This window comes from Salmo salar, chromosome 09 (assembly GCF_965601325.2).
Source record: "Salmo salar chromosome 09, fSalSal1, whole genome shotgun sequence".
Classification (NCBI taxonomy): domain Eukaryota; kingdom Metazoa; phylum Chordata; class Actinopteri; order Salmoniformes; family Salmonidae; genus Salmo; species Salmo salar.
Window position 1 is genome coordinate 86,519,613 of NC_138299.1, and position 24,520 is coordinate 86,544,132.

At 44.9% G+C, this 24,520-nt stretch overlaps 3 protein-coding genes across 8 annotated transcripts in view; 1 reads left to right on the top strand and 2 right to left on the bottom strand.

The window, feature by feature from the left end:
- Positions 1–11,553, bottom strand: polr1a (RNA polymerase I subunit A). Its single transcript, XM_045724073.1, has 32 exons — positions 11,155–11,553; positions 10,706–10,910; positions 10,388–10,537; positions 10,100–10,207; positions 9,929–10,014; positions 9,734–9,834; positions 9,400–9,589; positions 8,431–8,584; positions 7,913–8,086; positions 7,650–7,772; positions 7,327–7,554; positions 6,857–7,111; positions 6,498–6,689; positions 6,257–6,406; positions 5,891–6,074; positions 5,610–5,692; positions 5,340–5,498; positions 4,870–4,968; positions 4,606–4,758; positions 4,433–4,515; positions 4,101–4,266; positions 3,720–3,938; positions 3,312–3,526; positions 2,741–2,908; positions 2,501–2,636; positions 2,171–2,328; positions 1,888–2,017; positions 1,330–1,716; positions 931–1,131; positions 698–815; positions 423–587; positions 1–275 (listed from the first exon to the last, which is right to left on the bottom strand). The coding sequence occupies exons 1-32, from the start codon at positions 11,229–11,231 to the stop codon at positions 175–177; spliced, it is 5,118 nt and encodes a 1,705-aa protein (XP_045580029.1). The 5' UTR covers positions 11,232–11,553; the 3' UTR covers positions 1–174.
- On the top strand, positions 11,554–18,190 carry ptcd3 (pentatricopeptide repeat domain 3). Of its 3 annotated transcripts, none has more exons than XM_082956010.1 (24): positions 11,554–11,678; positions 11,899–11,951; positions 12,075–12,114; positions 12,207–12,252; positions 12,341–12,409; positions 12,492–12,596; positions 12,686–12,809; positions 12,945–13,048; positions 13,583–13,662; positions 13,762–13,849; positions 13,940–14,000; positions 14,242–14,324; positions 14,448–14,592; positions 14,691–14,741; positions 15,465–15,554; positions 15,672–15,700; positions 15,790–15,896; positions 15,998–16,076; positions 16,170–16,260; positions 17,098–17,183; positions 17,303–17,451; positions 17,541–17,582; positions 17,668–17,817; positions 17,906–18,190. In XM_082956010.1, exons 1-24 carry the CDS (start codon positions 11,590–11,592, stop codon positions 17,949–17,951), a joined length of 2,007 nt encoding a protein of 668 aa, XP_082812136.1. In that variant the 5' UTR covers positions 11,554–11,589; the 3' UTR covers positions 17,952–18,190. The 3 variants fall into 3 exon arrangements, with proteins under 3 accessions (XP_082812136.1, XP_045580034.1, XP_082812137.1); XM_045724078.1 differs by having other exon boundaries at positions 17,668–17,782; XM_082956011.1 differs by lacking the exon at positions 17,541–17,582.
- Positions 18,188–24,520, bottom strand: part of immt (inner membrane protein, mitochondrial (mitofilin)) — a 17,387-nt gene continuing 11,054 nt past the window's right edge. For 3 of the 4 annotated variants that reach the window (XM_045724074.1, XM_045724076.2, XM_082956009.1), the window contains 6 exons: positions 22,961–23,096; positions 22,048–22,177; positions 21,529–21,752; positions 21,167–21,298; positions 19,487–19,616; positions 18,188–19,412 (listed from right to left, as the gene is read on the bottom strand). In XM_045724074.1, coding sequence (XP_045580030.1) covers positions 18,805–19,412; positions 19,487–19,616; positions 21,167–21,298; positions 21,529–21,752; positions 22,048–22,177; positions 22,961–23,096 — 1,360 coding nt within the window. In that variant the 3' untranslated portion in view covers positions 18,188–18,804. The remainder of the gene's footprint in view (positions 19,413–19,486; positions 19,617–21,166; positions 21,299–21,528; positions 21,753–22,047; positions 22,178–22,960; positions 23,097–24,520) is intronic. The other variant, XM_045724075.1, reaches the window with a different exon arrangement.

Genomic DNA, 24,520 nt, shown 5'->3' on the forward strand with positions numbered 1-24,520 from the left:
CACTTCAATACATATTTAATAGTCAAATATAAGAAAACATGCAACAAATAAAAAAAAACAGTCCCTTTCCTCATTGTCATAACAATGGCACTTGCAGTGAACTGGTGCGTTCACTTCCTTCCTTTGAAATATCTAGATATGGAGGCTATGGGTACCTGATGCATTTAACAACATTTATTGCAATGGCTGCTTGAGATCAAAGATCCCGGTCCCTCCTTTTACAACCTTACCCACCACTAAGCAAGCTGAGGGAGAGACCAACTTATCATGGGAGCCTGTTGAGAGAGCAAAGACCAGACACCTGGTTAAACCAACAACTGGTGAGGGGCAGACCATGCATTGCTCCATTTGTTTTATGATGTATTACGTCTCCTGTTGCATTATGTGTACAGCCTACAGATGTGTTGTGTAATAATGCCTACCCAGCATAGTGGCCTGCTTCAGGAACTTGTAGCTGGTCTCGAAGGTCATCTGTTGCAGTGGAGAGGAGTTGGACTGGATGGCGAAGCGGTTTAGAGGTTTGTACATGCCCTCAAAACACATGTAGTCGGCCACCAAGGATAAATGCCTGGGGTCCACCTCAATACCTGCACAGGAAAGGAGAGCAGAGAGACTCAGAGAGGAGATCACACAGCTCTCCAGAGCCTGTTGTTGGGAAATGAGTAGATAGCTAAAGAAGTTGTGAGCCTGTTTGTACCGTAGACAGCGAAGACATCTTTAATTTCCTTCTCAATGACTCTCAGGGCCACCTCAATGCCATACGTGTTTGCCATGGCGTGGACCTCATTGGAGTACAGCCGATTCACATCAAGAATCTGAGATTAAAACAGTATAGCATAGAATGTATAAACAAAGATACCCACATGAAGAAATTATGTTTTTACTGTACAAGTACTCTATACATGTGAAAGTTTGTGGATTATCACTCACTTCACTGTGGTTAAACAGCTCGTGCATGTTGATGCCCTCAGTTTTGAGCTCCAGCTCCTTGGAGCCATCTTTCTTAGTGACCTCACTGAGCAGACATCTGGTGATGCCCTTAGTCTCCATCACCACTGCATTTTGGGCCACGGCCACCACCAGCGACGTCAGGTCAAAGTGCACCTTGCTGACAGGCAGGACGAGCGTAACCTGACAAACAGAGAAATGCAAAACTCCACTCAATCCACATTCAAAACATTTATATCCAAGTCAAATACTTGGTTTCGTGAGAAACAATTTGGACCATCAATGAGGCAACCATTGGCTGAAATAAGTATTTTAGTATCTTAAACCCAGAAAGTAATATTCCAAAAATCAGACAGAAGGGCACAGACTGGGGGTACATACCTCACACCAGAGACCCTGCTGGCTGTCATAGGAATAGTCCTCGATGCTGGAACTAGTTTCCAGCACAGTGTTGACCCTCATGCTGTCCTGTGTGTGTGTGCTTTTCTGCTTCGACCTCTTCCTTGTCCCAGCACCAACAGGCCCTGCAGTGGCCAGGTCACCGGGCACCTCATCAGGCACCTCTTCAGAGTTCTCCTCTGCCTGCTCGTCTTTTTCATCCACCAGGTCCTCTCCCTCCTCAGCATCCTCTCCCTCCTCACTCTCATAATCCACTTCCTCCTCCTGATTCTCTCTCCTTTTCGCATCCGAGGCGTCAGCGTCTCCCTCATTCCCCACGTCGTCCACAATCCTGCTCTCCTCCCCATCCCCATCCCCTTCTCCACTCTCCTACAAAGAAATTACTTACACAAATGAAAATAGGTACAAAAGTAGCATAATTCTACATTTAAGAACAATGGTCACTTTGGTAATGATTAAGTCCAGGTTGTAAAGCCAAATGTAAAGCTATGGCTGAAAGGAACAGATGAATAGGGAAAAGTCCATGCTTGTTTAACACACCTGTCCAGCTGAGGAGTCCCCTACATCCTGGTCATTATCTCGTACTGTAGCCTTGCGTGTTTCCACTGCGTTGATTGAGGCCAGCTTGGTATTGCGCTTCTTAATGGCCTCCAGTAGTAGGCGGAAGAATCTGGAAAAGACAAGGTAGCAAAGAATGCCTTACATTGGTTCAGACCGACAACACGGAAGTACGTTTGTGGGACTAGTAACCGTGATCTGATTGTCACACACACACGGGTTGGCAGGAGAATGTGTGGGCCCAGCGCTGGTTCTAATAGCTCACCTGTTCTCCATGTAGTGGAGGATCTGATGGGGAGTCAGCATCTTGTCTTCCTGGTAGCGCTCTGGGGAAAGAAAGCGGAAGGTGATCTTGAAGACGCGGTCCTTCTGTCGTTTGTTCTTCACCCGGAGTGTCTCCAGGACGTCCACTTTGTGCAACACCTTTGAACAACAATGGACAGAATAATGACTCTCGACTCACAATTCATTGAAACACAAGGATGGAGTGATAACCATAGAAAAATGTATTATATATTTCTGTGGTAGTAACGATTGAATTACTTTGGGATGTAATGGTTCATAAACAGTAAGTAAATAGAGCCAATGTAATAACCTCAGCTAGACACACACGAGTCAGCTTCTTCCTTAGTGTCTTCACCCGCTTGATGGCTTTTTTACTGTTTAACACAGGAATACTCATCATCGGAGTCTTGATGCTGGAACTGGCAATCATCAATATTTCTCTAAGCCTGTGGGTGCAGACAATATTCAGCCACTAATGTCCAGAGTTTGTACATTTTATTCTGGCAAAGAGTCATTGCACCGTTATATTCCAGGGGAGACCATACTGTACCTTGGGATACCGAGGGTAACGTTCATCTCCCCCCTGCCGGCAAAGTGGAAGGTGTTGAGGGTCATCTGGGTGGAAGGCTCTCCGATGCTCTGAGCAGCCAGCAGACCCACCGCCTCCCCTGGGTCACACAGGGCTCGCTGCCACTTCAGCTGCAGCAGATGCTTCAGTCTGCATAGACAGAGTGGAGACCATGACATAACCTAAGCACTCAGTAAAAAAATTCAGTAGCTACAATGGCTTCTAAAAGTATGTACAACAGCCCAATCTTAGTTTCAACATCTAAATTTTGTCATTTTTAAAAGACGTATTATTCTTTATTTTACCTTTATTTAACTTCGCAAGTCAGTTAAGAACAAATTCTTATTTACAGTGATGGCCACCGAACAGTGGGTTAACTGCCTTGTTCAGGAGCAGAATGACACATTTTTACCTTGTCAGCTCAGGGATCCCATCTAGCAACCTTTCGGTTACTGGCCCAACTCTCTAACCACTAGGCTACCTGCCGCCGCTCTAAAATGTCAATTTAGGTAAATACTATATGCAATATAGACGATCTGGATTGAAATCTCACCTTTGTGCATCAAGGTTCTTCGAGCTTCCCTCAGCTAACTGCTTGACTTGGATGTCCTTTAGATAGGACTCCACAATGCTGTCAAATGTCTCTGACACTGACCCAAATGAGATGTCAGGCCGGAACAGGCTCAGGCAGGGCTCAGGACAATGTGAAGTCTTCTTCAGGTACTTAGATTTGCTGTCCTGGTCTAGAGAACTCCATCTATCCACCAGCTAAGAAACATGGGAAGGTAACATATTAGAACGTTAAACAAAACAGCAAACTACCACAGAGTTTGATATGTCACATTGAAAAAGTAGAACGACAAATAATACATCCCAAATCCCCCAAAAATTGGTAAATAGTTGTGGAGGGATATTTAATCTGATAACATTGCGGTGTTGCAGCAGTGGGACAATACATTACCTTCAGAGTGGCAGTATCCCTGCCATTGGCCAGGTTCTCTAGAGTCTGGCACTCTGTCTTCTTCAGTTTCTTCTGGGAGAAGAGCAGGAAGGCCCCCTCTCTGGGAGAAAGATGCTCCCTCTTGGCTTTCCACTTCCTGATGGCTTTGAAATGGTTGGTGGCAGCCTGAGGGTCCAGTTTGGCCAGGACCTCATCCAAGCACTTTAACTTTCTGATGACCTGTGAGTAACGGGAAATTCTAAATGAGTGCTGCAAAAAGTCATCTTTAAAAAAATTATGGATGCAATGTTTGCCATGCACGGTCTTGAAATAAAGACGTGCTTTCAGTCTCAAACACTTTAGAAAACAGGATCAGTTGACTGGAGCAGCGCCAATTCCTACCTCATAGTTGTCCTGTATGAAGGGAAACTGCCTTGGCTGGAGGAACTGTGTCTTGGGGACGTCCAGGCCATCCTCTCCATAGAGAAACTGGACCACGCTGCCGTCACTGTCCCTCACAGTCAGGTCATACTGAACCACCAGGCCCTCCAGATGTTTGATCACACATCTGGAACCACAATGAGTCAGTTCAGAAAGGGGGAAATTTAAATATCGTGTGAATCCCACAGGACTCTGGTCAAAAGCTGTGTACTATATAGGGAATAGGGTGCCATTTGGGACGTAGACATTCACACTTCTGTAAAAACGTTCAGATTTCTGTAATGCCAGCTCACCTCTGAAGGTACCCTGATCGACTGGTCTTAACAGCTGTATCTACCAGACCCTCCCGGCCAGCCATGCAATGGAAGAAAAACTCCTGCAACAATGAATCATGAACATTCAGAGACCTTCAATTATGAAGTGGAACAATCAAACACACAACTTGGGGCAGAGAGAAGTCACGTACCGGGGGCTTGATTCCTGTCAGGAACCTGCCAGACACAAAACCTCCAGAGCGGGGCGAACTTTCGTACGGCTGAAAGCAGGGCAGAGATTTCCCAGAAGGCATCAGGGGAGGACGTCGGCCCTCCAGCTCAATCTGACCCAGCAGACATGAGATCTAACAAAAGAAACGTACTCATCAAGTTATGATTGGTACACATGGAGACAAAATGCATATCTGTTGTGTCTCTTTATGGTTTGATGTCTGCTGTGTTCCTTAAAGGAGTACCTGCATGGTATTGACAGTGGAGCCTTTAGCCCCAGACTGCACCATCAGCTGGAGGTTGTTCTCAGGGAAGCTGCAGTGGAGACCCAGGGGCATGACCACCTGGCAGGAGAAAATAACATCAGTCAAAACCGTACAGCAGTGTTTTCTGCTACCAGGAACTCCTTTCAACTTTCCTATCAAAGTCCCTTAGAAATATATGCAGAAACTTTCATCCAAAGCGACTTATAGTGATGTGTGCATACATTCTTTTTAACGTATGGGTGGCCCCGGGAATCGAACCCACTATCCTGGCATTGGAAGAACCATGCTCTACCAACTGTGCTACAGAGGACCACTAAGGAATATATTCTTCTTTACAATGATGGCCTGACAGTCACATGCAAACAGATGATGACAACCATCTGATGGTAACCTCTTCACAAAACTGAAGGATGAGCAAACCAAACAACGCAAACTCCCACGTAGCTCACCTTGTTGATGTCGTTGTTGACCTGATTGGCCACCTCCTTAAACTTGAGGTCCACCATGTTGAAGTCTCTCTGGTCTGGGTTGAGGTGGGCGTCCTGCCAGCGGCCCCTAGCCTCACTCTCGTCCACGGTGTCAGGAAGGTTAAAGGCTGCCTGCAGGGCCTGGGTTACACCAGAGCAAACAACTGTTACTGCCACACTAATGCATGTCATTCAATTTGTTTATTTGTTCCTGGAACATGTGGATCAACTGATTGATACTGGCATCTTTACCTTAGTCCCACAAGTGACAGACTCTTTTATGATCTGCTTTCTCTGTCTGTTGGCTCCTAGTTTCACCAAGATATCCTCCACACCTGAAATTAATTCAATAAATAACCCTTCGATTTTGAGAGAGCCTTGTGATGGATCCCCGAGTCTGTTCAGATAGATCTAGAACACCTGTTAGTATGTCCCAAATAGCACCCTATTGCCTATATTGGGCACTACATTTGTCAAAGGTAGTGGGCTATATAGGGAATAAGGTTGAAGTTGGGATGAAGCCCATGCCTTACCCATAGTGAAGCCCCGGTACAGCTGGAGGTAGGCAGTGAAGAGACGAGCCAGGCAGCTGAGGAGTTTACCACTGGTCTCTCCTCCATACAGCTCGTAGCAGCAGTGGACCAGGCCGTATGCAGAGCTGCCATAGTGGGCCTTGTCCAACACCCCCACCAGCAACTCTCCCTGACGGAAGATCACCTGTAGGATCAGACACAGTTAATGGCAAAGTCTAGGACTAGGTGTGCATTGCACAAAGTCAAAAGAATTGTTTAACATACAGCTAATACAAACTATGACACTAATAATAAAATAAATCAAATCAAGGTGGGTACATGTGCAACATTGGTAAGTTGAGTAGTACTGTTAGTGAACAGTCTGACCTGGGAGTCACACATGGTTTCAGGCTTGTAGCCAGGAACACAGCGTGGAGACTCCTTGATCCAGGCCTTACTGGGGATCTTGGCCTTCCCTGTCAGGTTCAGAGGGATGTGGTTTCCTGGGATGACGTTCATCAGTAGTGTAGACACCACCTGAATGACAAAGGACACCTGTGTTATTACCTGTACAATTATGAATTATGACCTACTAAACCTCTCAACCCATGGGTAGGTCCTTCTGCACCTGTTTCCCAGTCCAGAGAGGGAATGGTTTGAGTATGGCGGGCGGCAGCAGCTTGACTCTGCCGACCTTGTCGGTTAGACCTCGGTAGACCAGCTCAGTGTACTGGTCACGGGAGAAGAAGCAGCCGCGGATGGTCATCCTAGTGCCTGACACCATGTGATCCTGGATCAGACCCGCCAGAGGCTTCCCATCCTGGGGGACAGAGACAAGGCAGTGAGGCTGTACAGCAACAGTAGGTGTTGAGGGTGAGCAAACAATAGCTTATCTATCAAACATACAACATCATTAAATTCCTCTCAAGAATTAGGAATTTGTATGTTTGCAAAAAATATATACATTTAGTAAGGCTGAGCAATCACCTTGGGCACAAGGTACTGCTGGTCAGTGCTGACGAGTGTGTAGGCCTCAGCCCTGCCCAGTTCACTCTGAGGGAAATGGGCATTCATCTCATCCCCATCAAAGTCAGCGTTGTAGGCCTTACAGTTAGCGTAGTGAAGCCTTAACACTTTCTCCCCTGGCAGGATGCGGGCGCAGTGAGCCTGGATGGACGGCCGATGCAGTGTTGGCTGCCGGTTGAGGAGCAGGACGTCGCCATTCTTGATGTGACGATTCACCTATGAGAATATGAACATTGCTCAATAGATGGCAAATATAATAGAAAGATGAAATGCAAGGAGACTAGTTATACCATCTTTAATGAAGTGACATTTTAGTGGGAAAGTATATGAGATTACAATAAAAATGAATTAAGGTTAATCAGGAATCAAGGAACCATTATATAGGGAGAGGAAACGGCTGGTGTAAGTGGTGTTAGAAAGATAGGCCTTACTATCTTCATGGGCATCATGTGCTGCCCGGTGCAGGGTGTGAGGAGCTGCTTGGCGATGGCCTCTCTCTGGGTGAGGTTAGTACTGCTCAGGATGGTGCGGGAGCCGTCCTCGTTAATGACCATGGAGGCCCCAGGGTGGACATTGGGCCCGTTCAGAACTGCCTGCCTCAGCTCCTTAACATTCCAAGGCGTCACAGGTTGAGGGTAAGTCAGCTTGGTGGCAAACACCTGTAGGAAACCAGATGGAGTTTATCATGCGAGCTCACACAACGCTCCAACTATCAATGGACATGCAGAATGCAGGCAAAGGCAATGACTCTTACCATGGGTACTCCAATCTCATTGGTCCCAATGTACATGTCAGGACAAATAACAGAGCGTGCTGCATAGTCCACACGTTTACCCATCATGTGCTTCCTGAACAAACCATCCTTCTTCTCTAAGATCTGAAAGAGAAAACAGGGTCAGCATGAACAAATAAATGTATGGGTTGGAAGATGAAGGTATACTGACATTTTTCACTCCCTTTGGCTAAAATGCTGGATATATGGAGCAGGTGGCAATAGATTCCCATGGGAAAACATACCTGACGAATGCCAGGGTACTTCTCCGTCATCAGTTTGTCCATGTCACTGTCAAAGACTATGTTGACGTGACTCTGGAGCCGAATCCAGGTGTTGTAGAGTTTATCTGTGAGTGTGACACCGGGGATCCCTGCCAGGAAGGCCTGGTCTGTCTGAGAGGGGTCGGCTTCCTGTACCTTTAAATTTAGAGTACAGAGGAATGGCAACACTTAACACACAATTGGTTAACTTTATTTCATGCAAAAGGCCCAGATATATATTTCTAGGAATGTGGAGCCGTGTTTGTGTGTCTTGACTTTGCTTTCGTTGTTTTTTTAAATGTTCTGTATGTTTTTAACATTTCTTAAGACTTAGTGAGGTAAAACAGAATCAAATCAAAAATACCGTACGAGATGACGAACTAATAAAAGGTTAATTTATATACATACATGGAAAATCAAGTGTGTCACCTTTGACCTTTTCATTCCCTCAAAATAATGTTTAAAGAGCAAATGCGACCCCACTCCATCGGTTCACATACCTCCTCCAGCTCCAACTCCTTTTCTTTCAGCTTCTCTCCAGCTAGAAGTGCTAGGAGCTTCTGGATAACGCCACTGTCCTTCATCACTGCCTGCATGTTAACCGTCTGGCCGTTAGTGAACATCTGGTCTCCCAGACGGTTAATGGGCCGATACCTGGGGAAAACAAGAGGGTTACTCTCATAAGTTACTGGAAAGCTTCACAACTAGGAGTTTTTTTGTGATGCAATTCCAGACACTATCTTATCAATAACTAACAGAAGCAAATAACTACCGTAAATTCCGGACTATAAGCCGCAACTTTTTTCCCACGCTTTGGACCTCGCGGCTTAAACAATGACGCGGCTAATATATGGATTTGTCCCGCCTTTTAAAGAAAATTCTCAACAACAAAAAAAATACACATTCTGTGACGTGCTCAGTTTTTTGGCGGCATGAAGCTTTCATTAGACCAATGAAATTGCCGAACGGGTTAAGGTCAAACAACTTTTTTGTTTACTGTTTAGATTAAATCAAGCGCTCTCAAACTTCCCATCATTCTGATTACGGTAGTCATTTTGTCACCCTCATCATGGCAAAGACACGGAGAAATGCATATGATGCAGCTTTCAAATTGAAGGCGATAGATCTGGCTGTTGGAAAAGGAAATAGAGCTGCTGCACCGGAGCTTGGTCTTAATGAGTCGATGATAAGACGTTGGAAACAGCAGCGTGAGGAATTGACTTGTTACAAGCCGTGTTTCGTTAAAGCCTATTTATTTTTGTTACAAGCCGTGTTTCGTTCAAGCCTGTGTAAAGTTCATTTGTTTCAATGTACCGGTAGGCACCTGCGGCTTATTTATGTTCAAAATATATATTTTTTTAAATTCAGTGGGTGCGGCTTATATTCAGGTGCGCTCAATAGTCCGGAAATTACGGTACATTCAAAACAAACCCACAAATTGTAAGGCTGTTCTCTGAGAGATTCCTCACCTGCATGGAGGGACCACCATAAGCTCCAGGAAGAAAAGGCCAGGGTAAATGCCATTGGGTGAGCTCTCCAACTCCTCCAGTCCAGAGAACAAGCACTTCAGGAAGAAACCTTCTTTATCCCACAGTTTGGCGATGTGATCCCGTGCCGTGCTAGGGGTCAAGTATCCACGTTTTCCAGCCATCCCATCTTCTGAAAAAGGAGAAGAGACCAAGGGCACTTATTCAACTTTCCAATTCAGGACAACAGAGTTGCAGAAATGTCAACTATTCAACATCTTTTAGTCCTCTACTATATTACCAATCTTGAAGCAGAAGATTGAATGGTATGCATTACCTTCATCGGGTCCCTTGATGGCACCATCTTTATACATAGCCGCAGGCAAGGTGACAATCAGTTTGCTGTTGTGCTCCCTGCGCACTTGTGATCGGCCACTCCTATTTGGGAACAGTAAAAATCAGTGTGAAGCTTCACACGGGACAGAATTGGTAATTAAATAAATGGTAATTGACCAGAATGGTCCATACTTACTTGCAGTGAGGGCATTTCCTGGAGTTCATTTGGACCCTCCAGAAGAGTGTTATAAGCTTGTTCTTCTTCTCACAGAGATGCTTGATCTGAGAACACAAAACATTCAATTTTATCACATTGGCCTGAGTTGTGATGTTCAGTTTCTATGACACATTCACAATCAGCTCTTACTGGTGAGCTGTGATCGCCGCCTGTCTTCCCTTTGTTGACATGAGCACAGTAGTCCTCTAACACCACCTGGATCTCAACCCCAGAAGCTTGGGCATTGCCTTCCAGGAACTGCAACAGAGAAAGGGTCAAAACCAGTTGTGTGAGTGATTAAAACTCAGAACTTGGATGAATTTTATGAATCAAACACTATCAAAACAAAAGACTTACATACATTACCAAAAACAGCAGTGTGATTTCAGAGACATCATTATTTTTTAATATTACCACTCCTGTCTGTGTGATGCTCACCTGGTTCAGCACATGCTCCAGCTCATAGACCTCCTGTAGAGCTCCCACATCCAGCAGCTTCAGCTGGTTCAGCAGGAGATGGATCGCTGCTCTGGGGCAGGACAGCATGTGGCAGTTCAGACATGACCCTCGGATCAGCAGGTACAGTTTCTAGTGCCAGAGTAGAAGTGAGAGAGCATATTACCTTAAAAGAAGACGTACCCCATTGTAACTTGTAGCCTATCGACTGTGTTTTCGATCATGTAATGGTTTATCTGGAAACAGGCCATGTACTTCTAATGACTACTGGGATAAGTGTGTTCAATGTTGTTCACCTACATCAAAGAAGAGTGGGTTGTATACGGGTAAGGGTAGCTCGATGTGCCCAAGGTGCCCAGGGCAGTTGTTGAAGTCTTGCATACAGGTGGAGCACACCTCTTTGGAATCAGCTGGGCCCAATGACAGGTCATAGAGGCCATTGGGGGCAACATTACCAACATTATCCAGGAATCTGAAGTTGGTAATGTTCTTGACACTCAACTTTCTGTGGAGAAATGGGAACAGGACATGATAATGTTGCAATGATTGAATGCAATACTTTAGCAGTTAACTAGTTGTATAATATCCATAGTAGCAGTACCACAAACGGACAGTCCAAGAACAGTGAACACTAACCAGTTAACTATAGTTAGCTAGTCCAACACACACAAATCCAAACGCAAAAGTCATGCAGGGGCATGTTATTATGGCTTCAGTGCATATGCACTCATAACAACTTGTATTGTTACCTTATTTCTTCGGCAGAGTACATGCCAAATGTCATTCCTTCCAGCCGCCTCCATGGTACTTCTTTCCCAAAAAGCATACTTTAGAAAATCCAAGTAAATTGTTTCTATTGTATGCGTTCCTTACATGAACTGTGTAAAATCCACATGCGCTACGAAGCTAGAATTCTCCAACACGTGGGACCTTCCTCTTCATGGACGGTACCATTAGGAGTTAGGAGCGAAAAGAAAGCACGTATTCTCATTCAACTGAAAATGTGAATACGTCACCGGTTAATTGATATGAGTAATTACGAAATAAGTATTGTGTCATACACCATAACCAAAGCTACCTAATCAATCACATAATACTATCCGTTGGTGGGTGTTACTGCAGCTCCCCCCTATGAACAAGTAAATCGTAATTCCTTACCATGAGCCCCCGGGGTTGTTTCCAAAATGGCGGCCCCCGGTAAACACGTAGGGCATTTAATTTACAAGAATGGTCGCTTTCTTCTAAGTAATTTTGAACAATTCTGTCTTCGGAGGTAAATTTTACTTTACGCTGGCATTGCAGTGACAGCTGTTAATGTATTGGTTGTATGTTTGTTCAGGTGACTGACAAGGCAGATCATCATAATTTGCTTTTTCACTGACATGAGGTCACATAAGTAACTGCTAGCTTGCTGTCAATGCACAACCGAACTATTTGCATGAACCTCATTCTAAATATGTTTATATTATTGATTAATGCATCATTAATTTCAGGAACTTTGGATGGAGTGCAGTCGTTTGTCAACAAAATGCATCAACTGAAAGAGGTACATTTAAATCAATGAATGGCACCCAGTAGAAGAATCTCAAGCACAAAGAGCCAGACCAGGATAATGTACTTCATAGATGGTGTTAATTGTAGAATCCTTCTTTTTCTAACTCTATTACAGAGTCTGCAGAGGCAATTGTCATTCCCAAAAAGAAAACATGGTATGTTGTATTCAATCTATTTGAAATCACTCAAGACCAAGTTACCAATTGTTTGATATTGTGACGAATAATAACCATTCTTGCTCTGACAGGAGCAAATGGGCTGTGCTGCAAGCTCTTGCATCCACCGTCAACAGGGTAAGAAGTCTGCATTGCATTTCCATGTATATTTTGACAGAAGTAGTAGGCCATGATGGCCTAAACAATGCACAATCATCATTTTCAGGACCCCACTGCACCACATTACATGTTCCAGGATGATCCTTATCTTACTCCAAGGACGTCTCCAGAGTTTGTAAGTAATGGACAGGAGTTTTTTGGAAATGTGCTGCTTCTTTTTAGCCAGTTTGCACTGATGTTTTTTTTGTCCTCTACAGAAATTGTACTCCCTCTCCCAGGAGTCTGGCAGAATGGCAGCTAACCACATTGTCAACAAAAACCCCAAGTTCTTCCAGAAAGACTTTGCTGAACCACATATTCCAGTAAGTTTGATTCTAGTGTGTTATTTTGAATGAGGAAAGCTGCACGATGATAGATAGGTAATTGAGACTGCTGTGTGTCTGTCCTACAGTGCTTAATGCCAGAGACCATGGAGCTGCGTATTGAGGAAGTGAGTGAGGCAGCGCTGCTGGAGCGCATCATGCTGAGGAAGGTGAAGGCTGCAGTAGACATGTACGATCAGCTGCTACAGGCAGGTAAGTCACCCACATTTCTATTAATTGTCATGTATTATTTATAGAGTACAATTGACATTGTATTATGGGGGGGTTCAATAAGACTGCGATTAGAAATGTTTGTTTGGTAAGTGTTTGCCCGCTCTCTCTATGCAGGCACCACCGTGTCTACTGATGCCGCTAATGACCTGCTGGACCTTATTTGTCTCTATGGAGACCGTGACCCTGTGCAAGATGACAAGCCAGAGGCAGAAGATGTGGTAGGATATTATTTATGTGGCCTCTACTTGTTTATACTTAATTTTTTTTTCTCCACAATTTCGTGGTATCCAATTGGTAATTAGTCTTGTCTCATCGCTGCAACTCCCGTACGGACTCAGGAGAGGCGAAGGTCGAGGGCCGTGCGTTCTTCGAAACAAAACCCAACCAAGCCGCACTGCTTCTTGAAACAATGCCCACTTAACCCGGAAGCCAGCCGCACCAATGTGTCGGAGGAAAAACCTGGCGACCGTGTCAGCATGCACTGCGCCCGGCCCGCCACAGGAATCGCTAGTGCTGGATGGGACAAAGACATCCCTGCCGGCCTAACCCGGACGACGCTGGGCCAATCGTGGCCGCCCCATGGGTCTCCCGGTCGCAGCCGGCCTGGACTCGAACCCAGAATCTCTAGTGGCATAGCCAGCACTGCCTTAGACCACTGCGCCACTCGGGAGGCACTGTTGTTTATACTTTATAGCTAGTTCTGTCACAGCTCAGTGTTGTTTACCTCTGGACCTCTGTTGGTTTTCCCTCAGGCTCAGGAGGTGCAGGAGGAGGGCCGGAGGAGGAAAGGGAGGCTGCGGAGAGCCTCCGACTTAGTGAGGATAGTTTGGAGGTGAGTTGTTTGAGTGGCGTTACGTTTAGAGAGAAAACGTTGCAAGTAATGCCTTTATTGACATGCACTATCCTACAAACGTATCACCTCGTCATGCAGGGAGAACAACAATGCAGAGAGGATCTTTAACCTGCTTCCAGAACGTGACACACGAGCATACTCTGCTTTGATCAGAGGCATGGTCAAGGTACGTCAGATGTTGAATTGGACAATGTTTTCTGTACAGTCGGTTTGTTTCTAAGGTGTTTCTGATTAAATGTGTGCATTAAATCCCCAGTATGGAGCTCATGTGAAGGCATTCAACGCATACACAGACATGCTGAACAACAGACTGACTGGTGAATATATTTACAAAGATAACATGCCATACAATACAACTTTATTGTCCATGTGAACAACTGAATTTGTTTTCTACTCTCATTATTCAACGAGAGAGAGAGAGAGAGAGAGAGAGAGAGAGAGAGAGAGAAAAACACTCTCTTGCTCTGTCTGCCATGATGGATGGCATTTACAGTTCTGATTACTGATGATAATACTTGGTGTGTGAATTGAAACATTTCTTGTCGTTACCTCCTCCAGCGGATGTTCACACCTTCAATGCTCTGATCTCTGCGGCACCAGAAGTCCGTGAGAGGTACACTGAGAAATGGGACCTGATTGTTGTAAGTGTATAGGAAGCAACTTATACTGTAGAACCTTTTCCTGTTGTCTAAGGACTGCCCTGTTTTTGTTTTTATGTCATGCCCATTTCTCTTCTTTTTTTCTCCTCCTTCCTGGGTTCTTAGGACTTACTAAAGCAGATGAATGAGCAGAAGGTGAAGCCCGATCTGCTGACGTTTAATGCTTTGCTGAAGGCCCTTCGTCGCTGTGGCTCCTTAGCCAGGGCTCAGTCTCTGCACACGCTCAGTGAGATGAAGGCTATGGGCATTGGTGAGTAAGAGAATGCATCAGTAACACTCCTGAAGGAAATTAATGTCAGTATATGTGAATTATAGCAGTGTCCTAACATATTATTTATTTTCTTTTAGCACCCAGTTTGGCTTCTTTTGACCATGTTCTGGGCATTTTCTACAAAGCAGGTGAATACCTACAGTACCAGTCAAAGGTTTGGACACACCTACTCATTCAAGGGTTTTTCTTTATTTTTACTATTTTCTACATTGTAGAATAATAGTGAAGACATCACAACTATGAAATAACACATATGGAATCATGTAGTAACCACAAAAGTATTAAACAAATCAAAATCTATTTTAGATTCATCAAAGTAGCCACCCTTTGCCTTGATGACAGCTTTGCACACTCTTGGCATTCTCTCAACCAGCTTCATGAGGTAGTCACCGGGAATGCATTTCAATTAACAGGTGTGCCTTGTTAAAAGTTAATTTGTGGAATTTCTTTCCTTCTTAATGCAAGAAATTCCACAAATTAACTTTTAACAAGGCACACCTGTTAATTGAAATGCATTCCCGGTGACTACCTCATGAAGCTGGTTGAGAGAATGCCAAGATGCAAAGGGTGGCTACTTTGAAGAATCTCATATAAAATATATTTTGATTTGTTTAACACTTTTTTTTTTTTTTGGTTGCTACATGATTCCATATGTGTTATTTCATAGTTTTGATGTCTTCACTATTATTCAAGAATGTAGAAATAGTATAAAAAACCCTTGAATGAGTAGGTACTGTAGATATTTTGTCTTGATTTCTATTGAACAGTTTCTTGATTGGTTTGTGGTGGTAGGTTAGGGGGAGAGTGGTTCCATGTTTCTGTTACTATCTTTCTCTCTCTGTCCTGTCTAGCGTCTCCTTCCCAAGGGCAGACTGATATCCTACAGGAAGTGATGACTGAGGTGGCAGGAAGGACATTTGTTGCTCAGGATCCAGATGATGGTATGCCTGCAGCATTTCAATCTTAAAGACCGATAGTAGAGGTCCATATCAGTAATTTCATTGACCAAGTGATTCATGCCATTTTGAATGTAGCTTTGACTTTATTTTCCCTCCCAGTAAACTTTTTCTCCAGTGCCATGAGAATTGTAAGTAGTCTTGAATACAACTATGTATGTATTTGAATATTTCAGTATGTTTGTGGTGACTGTTTAAGACCTGTTGTCTCTGTTCCCAGTGTCTGGATACCAAGGACATTGAGGCAGCGTACAGGGTGCATGACCTGCTCAGTGTGGGAGAGAACTGGAGGCTACTGGGAGATTCCTTCCAACAGAGTATCTATTTGTGAGTAAACCTTCTAAAAAGGTTTGCAAATCAACATTGGAGAGTAGCATTTCTCCACCTTATTCCAATACACTGTCACCTCTGACCTCTTGTTTGTTCAGTGGCAGAATGTTCAACCTGCTCTGCATGATGGAACACATAGATGTGGTGCTGAAGTGGTACAAAGAACTGATTCCTTCTGTAAGCACTCAGACATGGCAACATTGACATTTACATTGTATTCATACTCACATGCATTCTAAGACTAATGTTCTCAACTTTTTTGGTCCATAGCTCTATTACCCCAATCCACAAGGAATGAGAGATCTGCTCCAGGCACTGGACACTGATAACAGATTGGACATGATCCCACAGATATGGAAAGGTGGGTTGGAAGTAAATGTACTGCTAGATTCATTAATTAGGTTTCCATCTAATTGGCGACAGACTTTCATGCAAATATTCTAGAATCCGCATAAAGAACATTTTCCCACCAGTGGCATGTTTCCATCAAATGGACTAAAAATCAGTTTGTGATGACGTAGTGCAAACAAAATATACATTTTCACATACCGAATAAAAGTTTGTTTCAATCGCATTATCAACTCTACCGATACTTTTGTCACCACTGTTGCATTACATAGCAAATGTTCTTACTCTGATCTTGGCAACTGCACTCTACCCAACAGCTCGCGGGTAGGCTGGTCTACATGAGATTATTATGGATGAGCGAGAATATTTTCATTTGTGAAGCATCGATCATCATGTCACCAGAATAGGACCCTCTATTTTTTGGAAAGGAGCATCAAGATCACACTGCACTTTCACCACCCTGTGAAGTTCATCATTTATTTAATCTGTAGTCCAATAAACTGCATGATTTCCCCGAGTCGTAGTGGGAGGACCACACACCATGTCATCGTGTGCCTCCAAATTTACTTAGATATGTTATTCTATCAATATTTGCGCAAAGCCGTTTCCACCGGCATATCTTGCATAATTAATTTTTACTGACAAATCAATTGTCTGCATTCATTAAATTACGCCGAAACTTCCTGTTGCTGTGGTGATATGACTTTACTCACATAACTGGATGGAAACATGGTTATAGTAGTGTAATGAAAAATACAAAACAATAACTAACATGTGGATTGTCTGACATAAGCCCTTTGGAGATTGTAAAGGCCTGTAATCGACCTCTGCCTTGGTTTACCCCCCCCAGACATCCGACGGATGGGGCATGACAACAAGTCAGATTTAGTGGAGGAGCTGCTGTCACTCATGGCCAGGGACAAGCACAGTCCTGAGGTGAGGCAGAGATGGACACCTAGCTAGAAAATACATTTCCATCATTACTTTTTTTTACTGTGAATTGTCATCTACTTTGTATTCTACATTCTGACTGAGATCTATTGGGATTCATGCAGATCCAGGAGTCTTTTGCAGTGTGTGCGCTGGATGTGAGGAGCCTGTATGAGCAGGTGCAAGGAGCCAGGATGGCTCTGGAGTGGACAGCCACTGCCATGACCAACATTACCTCTGTCCTACTGGCAGCCCAGAAGAAGCAGCAGGCATGGTGAGTAGACCTGGACACAAAGCCATGGGGTACTTAAGTTGAGCCAATTGACATAATTCACTATTTTAATCCTTATCTTTTAAATCTAGGGATATGTTGAAGCTCTTCAAGACCAAAAACAGAGTTCCATCGTAAGTCTTTACGTGAATACTATGTAAATGTAAACACCATCTAGGCACCCTAGTTCTGACCCATCTATTAACTGTACTCTTGTAGTGAGGAGCTGATGGAGGAGTTCCTGGCCAGCATCAACGACCCTCAGCACGCTATGGAGCTGGTACAGATCTCAGCTAGCTTCTGTCTCCCCAGCACCCCCAAACTGGCTGAGAGGGTACTGCAGGAGTTTGAGCTCTCTGAAGAACAGAAGTATGACTACGTGGTCTATATTTTTCATGTGCGATCAACTCTTTTGGGCACCAGATATCTAATTATGTCCTTGTTCCCTTCCATGTAGGACTATTCTGTCTGAGCTGGAGGTCTCAACTGAAGTCACCGAGTGATGAAGTCTAATACAGATTACAGGTCTTAATCTACCGGTTGAGCCAAACCTCTGACGTCCATACGATTCTGAATGGCCAGAGGTTGAAATGCAAAATATGAATTGAACAGTAACATGTTTGTAGCCAACTCCAGTACTACAATTCATTCATTGTAAATGCAGAGGCATTAGCTACAGCATACTGAATGTGAAAGTCATGTGATTTAGTGTACCACAGATTAATAAATATGTACCAACTAACTGGACAGCCACAATTTATTGATATCCAATATTAACAGGGAGGAAATAGCATGACAATTGATTCTGCACGAAACATGATCAAAGCGAATAACACATTGTGAGCCGAAACGGTGAACAAGGCTAGTGAGAGACAAGTTACAGGGTGGTATTGGATCAAGGGTCCAGCTATCTAAACCAGTGGTTCCCAACGCAAATACCCTCACCAGCCCTCCAGTGCCCTCAACAGTACACATTTTGTTGTAGCCCCAGACAAACTCACCTGATTCAACTTGACTAATTGTCAAGCTTTCAGGTGAGTGTCTGGGGTTACTGGAGTTTGGAACCACTGATGTAAACAGCACACCCAGTGAGGGATCTCATACATTACACCTGCTGAGATCACTGACTGAGGACACCATAGGTACATCAAACGCATTAGTACTACTCATTTTCTTGTAGATGCTTGGGAAGGTTCTAAAGAGAGCATGTTTTAATACATTTCTGGGATACGCCCATCAGTGGTATAGTAGTGCTTCAAACAGATTTCCTTTATTCATAAATTAATTCCTCATGGCGAGGGCAGAGCTTGCTGTTGATGCAGATAGGACACTCCCATGTCATGGACCTGGACTGATCTAAGGCACCATGGTGGTGCCCAACCCCACTGCGTTGGCGTATGCAGACAGGAGGCTGACCACCTGTTTCGTTTCTAGTGTGAGCCGGGCCTCTTTGAGCCAGTCCTGAGCCACCCTGCGCGACTCGCCCTTCAGCTGGTTGACAAGCTTGGCGGCCAACTCCAGGTCTCCATGCTCCAGGCTGTAGGCAGCGTAGGAGAGCAGCTTGAACGTGTCGAGATCTTCGGCCGACAGCTTGGCAGGGGGTGCCTCCTGTGCCTTCTCAAAGAGCAGCGTGGCCTGCAGGTAGGATAGGAAGTACTGGTAGAGGCTGTTGCGGGTCTCGTCTATCAAGGCCACGCGGCGGGCCAGCTGGCGGATGGCGTAGAAGCGAGCGCGGAGAGAGGCCTCGCTGTAGACGCCGCGGCTGAGTGACTCGGAGGGCAAGGCAGTGGCCAGGGCCTGGGCAAACTCATCCTCGGCACAGCTCTCCTTGATGGCCTGCACGGCGCCCTCTAGGGGCTCGGTGGGGTCATTTAGGGCAGCAGTCTTCAGAGTGTAGTTCAGAGCCTCCACTGAGAGCCACAGCTGATGGGCCTTACGGGCCTCCTCCTCTGCTATAACATGACCTGTAGGGTAACATGACTACACTTTAGTATCTCATACAGAACCCACCACAACAGCGTGTGTCTGTCTCACTCACTGTCAATGGCCTCCTCCATGCCCTTGAGCCTGGCGTAAGCTGCATTCATGTCCAGGGTGAAGCTGTCCAGTTGGTCCTGTGTCAGACGACGGTACTCTGTCTCCTTCTCCATCAACGAGCTGTTCAGGATCTGGAGACAATTAAAATCATGTTCATTCAGTTTGCATTAAATATGATTTTAGGGGTTCTTAAAACCTGTTGGGGCTAGGGGGCAGTATTTTCATGACCGGATGAAAAACGTACCCAATTTGAACAGGTTACTACTCTGGCCCAGAAACTAGAATATGCATATTAGTAGATTTGGATAGAAAACACTGAAGTTTCTAAAACTGTTTGAATGGTGTCTAAGTATAACAGAACTCATATGGCAGGCAAAAACCTGCAGGAAATGAAAATCTTGTGCCTGTAGTTTTTTCAAGTCATTGCCAATGGAACACAGTGACTAAGGATTCATTTTGCACTTCCTAAGGTTTCCACTAGATGTCAACAGTCTTTAGAAAGTTGTTTGAGGCGTCTATGATGAACAGAGACCGAATGAGAAGGCTGGGAAGTTGGTCACCCAGGGAAGGACATCACTTCATTGGCGCGCATTCACGAGAGAGGAAGCTCTGTTCCAAAACGTTTTTCAAGTCACAGGAATGGTCCGGTTGAAATATTACTGAAGTTTCACGTTAAAATGGCCCTAAAGATTGATGCTATACAACGCGCGTCCTACATTTTGAGTAGCTTACTGAACGCGCTAACATGGAGTTACTTGGACATAAATTATGAACTTTATCGAACAAAACAACATTTATTGTGGACCTGGGATTTCTGGAAGTGCCTTCTGATGAAGATTATTAAAGGTAAGTGAATATTTCTAAATGTTATTTATGCATTTAGATGACTCCAAAATGGCAGCTATCTGTATTGCCTAGTGTATTTTTCTGAGCGCAGTACTCAGATTATTGCAAAGTGTGCTTTCCCAGTAGAGTTATTTTGAAATCTGTCAATGCGGTTGCATTCAGGAGATGTTAATCTATAATTCTTTGAATAACAGTTTAATATTTTATCAACGTTTATAATAAGTATTTTTGTAAATTCACCGGCAGTTTTGGGGAGATACATTTTACGCGCCGATGTAAAATGCTGTTTTTGGATATAAATATGAACTCGATAGAACAAAAAATGCATGCATTGTCTAACATAATGTCCTAGGAGTGTCATCTGATGAAGATTGTCAAAGGTTAGTGCATAATTTTAGCTGGTTTTCTGCTATTGGTGACAGCTGTGTGTAATTTTTTGTCTATGTACTCTCCTAACATAATCTAACTTTATGCTTTCACCATAAAGCCTCTTTGAAATCGGACAATGTGGTTGGATTAAGGAGATGTTTATCTTTCAAATGGTGTGAAATTAGATTTTTGCTGTTTTGAATTTTGTGCCATGCATCTTGTCAAGCAATCCCGTTTCCGGGATAAGAACGGGAAGGGGTGGCCCCAAGAGGTTAATGTTTGCATTGCTAAATATTAACAGGAAGTAGGTCAGCTGTAGCAGTGACAAGCACTCAAAACACTGAATAAACAATTGGCTTGTTGGCTGGCTAAACTTATCTCCTGGATTTCAATATGAAGGATGTTTGATAGGCTGTGATTATGTATGTGTCACAGTAGATGGGATGTTCAATATGGATATACTTGCCTCCTCTGCCTCGGCGCGCAATTCCTGCTCCTGCACCTTGAGGACGTCACGCAGGTGGTCTGTGTGTGCTGCAGCCTGCCTACGCAGCTGGGTCCGCATCTCTGCCTCCATCACCTCCCGAGTCTCCTCTACCTGGTGATGGACACAGATGCAGTCATCAATCGAAACCGCCAACCCAGTTGGGTCTCATTCTACTCATGTGTCCAACAGAGCAAACATTTAGCAAGATTGCTACAACCTACTGTGCGAGGAAAGGAAAAGTCCATCCATCAAAACGGATGAATGCTGCCCTATAACGAGGTATAGACCTTAGGATCATTTGGTTAATAGTTAGACGAATAAAGAAAGGCCCTTTAGCTCACCTTCTTCTCCTGCTCCAGACGCATCTGTTCTCGGTTGTGTTCCAGGGCGGTGGAGACGGCCACCTCCAGGGCCTTCTTGTCCTCCAGCTTCTGCTGCTCTAGGGCAGAGTCGATGTGGATCTGCTCCCTCACCCTCTGCTCAGCCAGCTCTCGGTTTAGCTGGTCGATGCGTCGGTGGGCATGGGCAATCAGGGAGTTGAGGTCATCTTGAGTCAGCTTCCCTGCTGGGAGATGGCCGAGGGCCAGTCCGTGAATTTAAGAGCCGATTTATCCTGCCCCCCATGGTTCTATAGCCTAAACCAGTTACCTTTCCTTGCATCCTCTCTTCTCAAAACGCATTAGAGGGGCTTGGACCTGCTCCAATGCGGTTGACAAGGAGGCGAAGAATCGCAGAAAGACTAACTGAACCTAAGCATGTCATTGATGCCGTGCACAGTTTTTCAAAGGCTTACTGCAAAGCCGAACTGTTAAAATGTGGGTGGGTTATGGGAGTAAGATGTAGGGGTGAATCTGACTTACTGAGTCCCTTCCAGTTGGCCTGGATCTCTGGAGTGATGCTGTTCAGCTCCTTCTGGAACTGGGCCTTGGCCTCGTTCACCAGCTCGCTGTACTGGGACACAATCTTAGCCTCGGACTGGGCTGTCTGGACCTGCAGTAACGACGCATCAGGATAGGTTAAACAGACATCTAACCAGAAAAACAAGTATGCAGAGTATGACATAAGAGAGAATGATCAATACTGTCTACGTATGTGTCTAAAATAACACCCTATTCTCCATGTAGTGCACTACATTTGACCCAGTGGTGCACTAATATTAATATGTATGTATACATATACACACACAGAGAAAAAATATATATAAAACACAACAATTTCAAAGACTTTACTGAGTTACAGCTCATAGAAGGCCCAGCCAATCAGAATGAGTTTTTCCCCAAAAAAGGGCTTTACTGCCAAATTCTATAAAAACGACGTTGGGTGGTGGCATATGGTAGAGAAAGTAACATTCAATTCACTGGCAACAGCTCTGGTGGACATTCCTGCAGTCAGCATGTAAATTGCACGCTCCCTCAAAACGTCTGCGGCATTGTGTTGTGTGATAAAACTGCACATAGAGTGGCCTTGTCTCCAGCACAAGGTGCACCTGTGTAATGATCATGCTGTTTAATCAGCTTCTTGATATGCCACACCTGTCAGGTGGATGGATTATCTTGGCAAAGGAGAGATGCTCACTAACAGGGATGTAAATTAATTTGTACACAAAATATGAGAAATAAGCTTTTTGTGGTTATGGAACATTTCGGGGATCTTTGATTTAATCTCATAAAAAAATGGGACCAACACTTTCATGTTGCGTTTTTCTTTTTTCAGTATATGAAATAACACATGGGTTGCATCCCAACCTAACAGTGTAAAACAGGGCCAGTTTACCCTGGTCACCACGCTGTCCAGATCTACCACCATGCTGTGAAGGTTCTCTTCTGCAGCCAGGATAGATGGCCGGGCTGCAGCAATCTTTAAGTGCTTGGCTCCATCGATCACTCCTCTCAGCTTGTCCAGCTCAGCCCTAAACACCAGAGAGAGAGAATTAATCCCTGCTGCACATAGCCAAACATAGCAAGCACAGAGTCATTGATCCCTTAAAAGTTAGTTTTCTGTGGTATAATTTTATAATACACTGCTAAAAAAAAATAAAGGGAACACTTAAACAACACAATGTAACTCCAAGTCAATCACACTTCTGTGAAATCAAACTGTCCACTTAGGAAGCAACACTGATTGACAATAAATTTCACATGCTGTTGTGCAAATGGAATAGACAACAGGTGGAAATTATAGGCAATTAGCAAGATACCCCCAATAAAGGAGTGGTTCTGCAGGTGGTGACCACAGACGACTTCTCAGTTCCTATGCTTCCTGGCTGATGTTTTGGTCACTTTTGAATGCTGGCGGTGCTTTCACTCTAGTGGTAGCATGAGACGGAGTCTACAACCCACACAAGTCGCTCAGGTAGTGCAGCTCATCCAGGATGGCACATCAATGTGAGCTGTGGCAAGAAGGTTTGCTGTGTCTGTCAGCGTAGTGTCGAGAGCATGGAGGCACTACCAGGAGACAGGCCAGTACATCAGGAGACGTGGAGGAGGCCAACAACCCAGCAGCAGGACCGCTACCTCCGCCTTTGTGCAAGGAGGAGCAGGAGGAGCACTGCCAGAGCCCTGCAAAATGACCTCCAGCAGGCCACAAATGTGCACGTGTCTGCTCAAACGGTCAGAAACAGACTCCATGAGGGTCCGACGTCCACAGGTGGGGGTTGTGCTTACAGCCCAACACCGTGCAGGACGTTTGGCATTTGCCAGAGAACACCAAGATTGGCAAATTCGCCACTGGCGCCCTGTGCTCTTCACAGATGAAAGCAGGTTCAGACTGAGCACGTGACAGAGTCTGGAGACGCCGTGGAGAACGTTCTGCTGCCTGCAACATCCTCCAGCATGACCGGTTTGGGCGGTGGGTCAGTCATGGTGTGGGGTGGCATTTCTTTGGGGGGGCCGCACAGCCCTCCATGTGCTCGCCAGAGGTAGCCTGACTGCCATTAGGTACCGATATGAGCTCCTCAGACCCCTTGTGAGACCATATGCTGGTGCGGTTGGCCCTGGGTTCCTCCTAATGCAAGACAATGCTAGACCTCATGCGGCTGGAGTGTGTCAGCAGTTCCTGCAAGAGGAAGGCATTGATGCTATGGACTGGCCCGCCCGTTCCCCAGACCTGAATCCAATTGAGCACATCTGGGACATCATGTCTCGCTCCATCCACCAACGCCACGTTGCACCACAGACTGTCCAGGAGTTGGCGGATGCTTTAGTCCAGGTCTGGGAGGAGATCCCTCAGGAGACCATCCGCCACCTCATCAGGAGCATGCCCAGGCGTTGTAGGGAGGTCATACAGGCACGTGGATGCCACACACACTACTGAGCCTCATTTTGACTTGTTTTA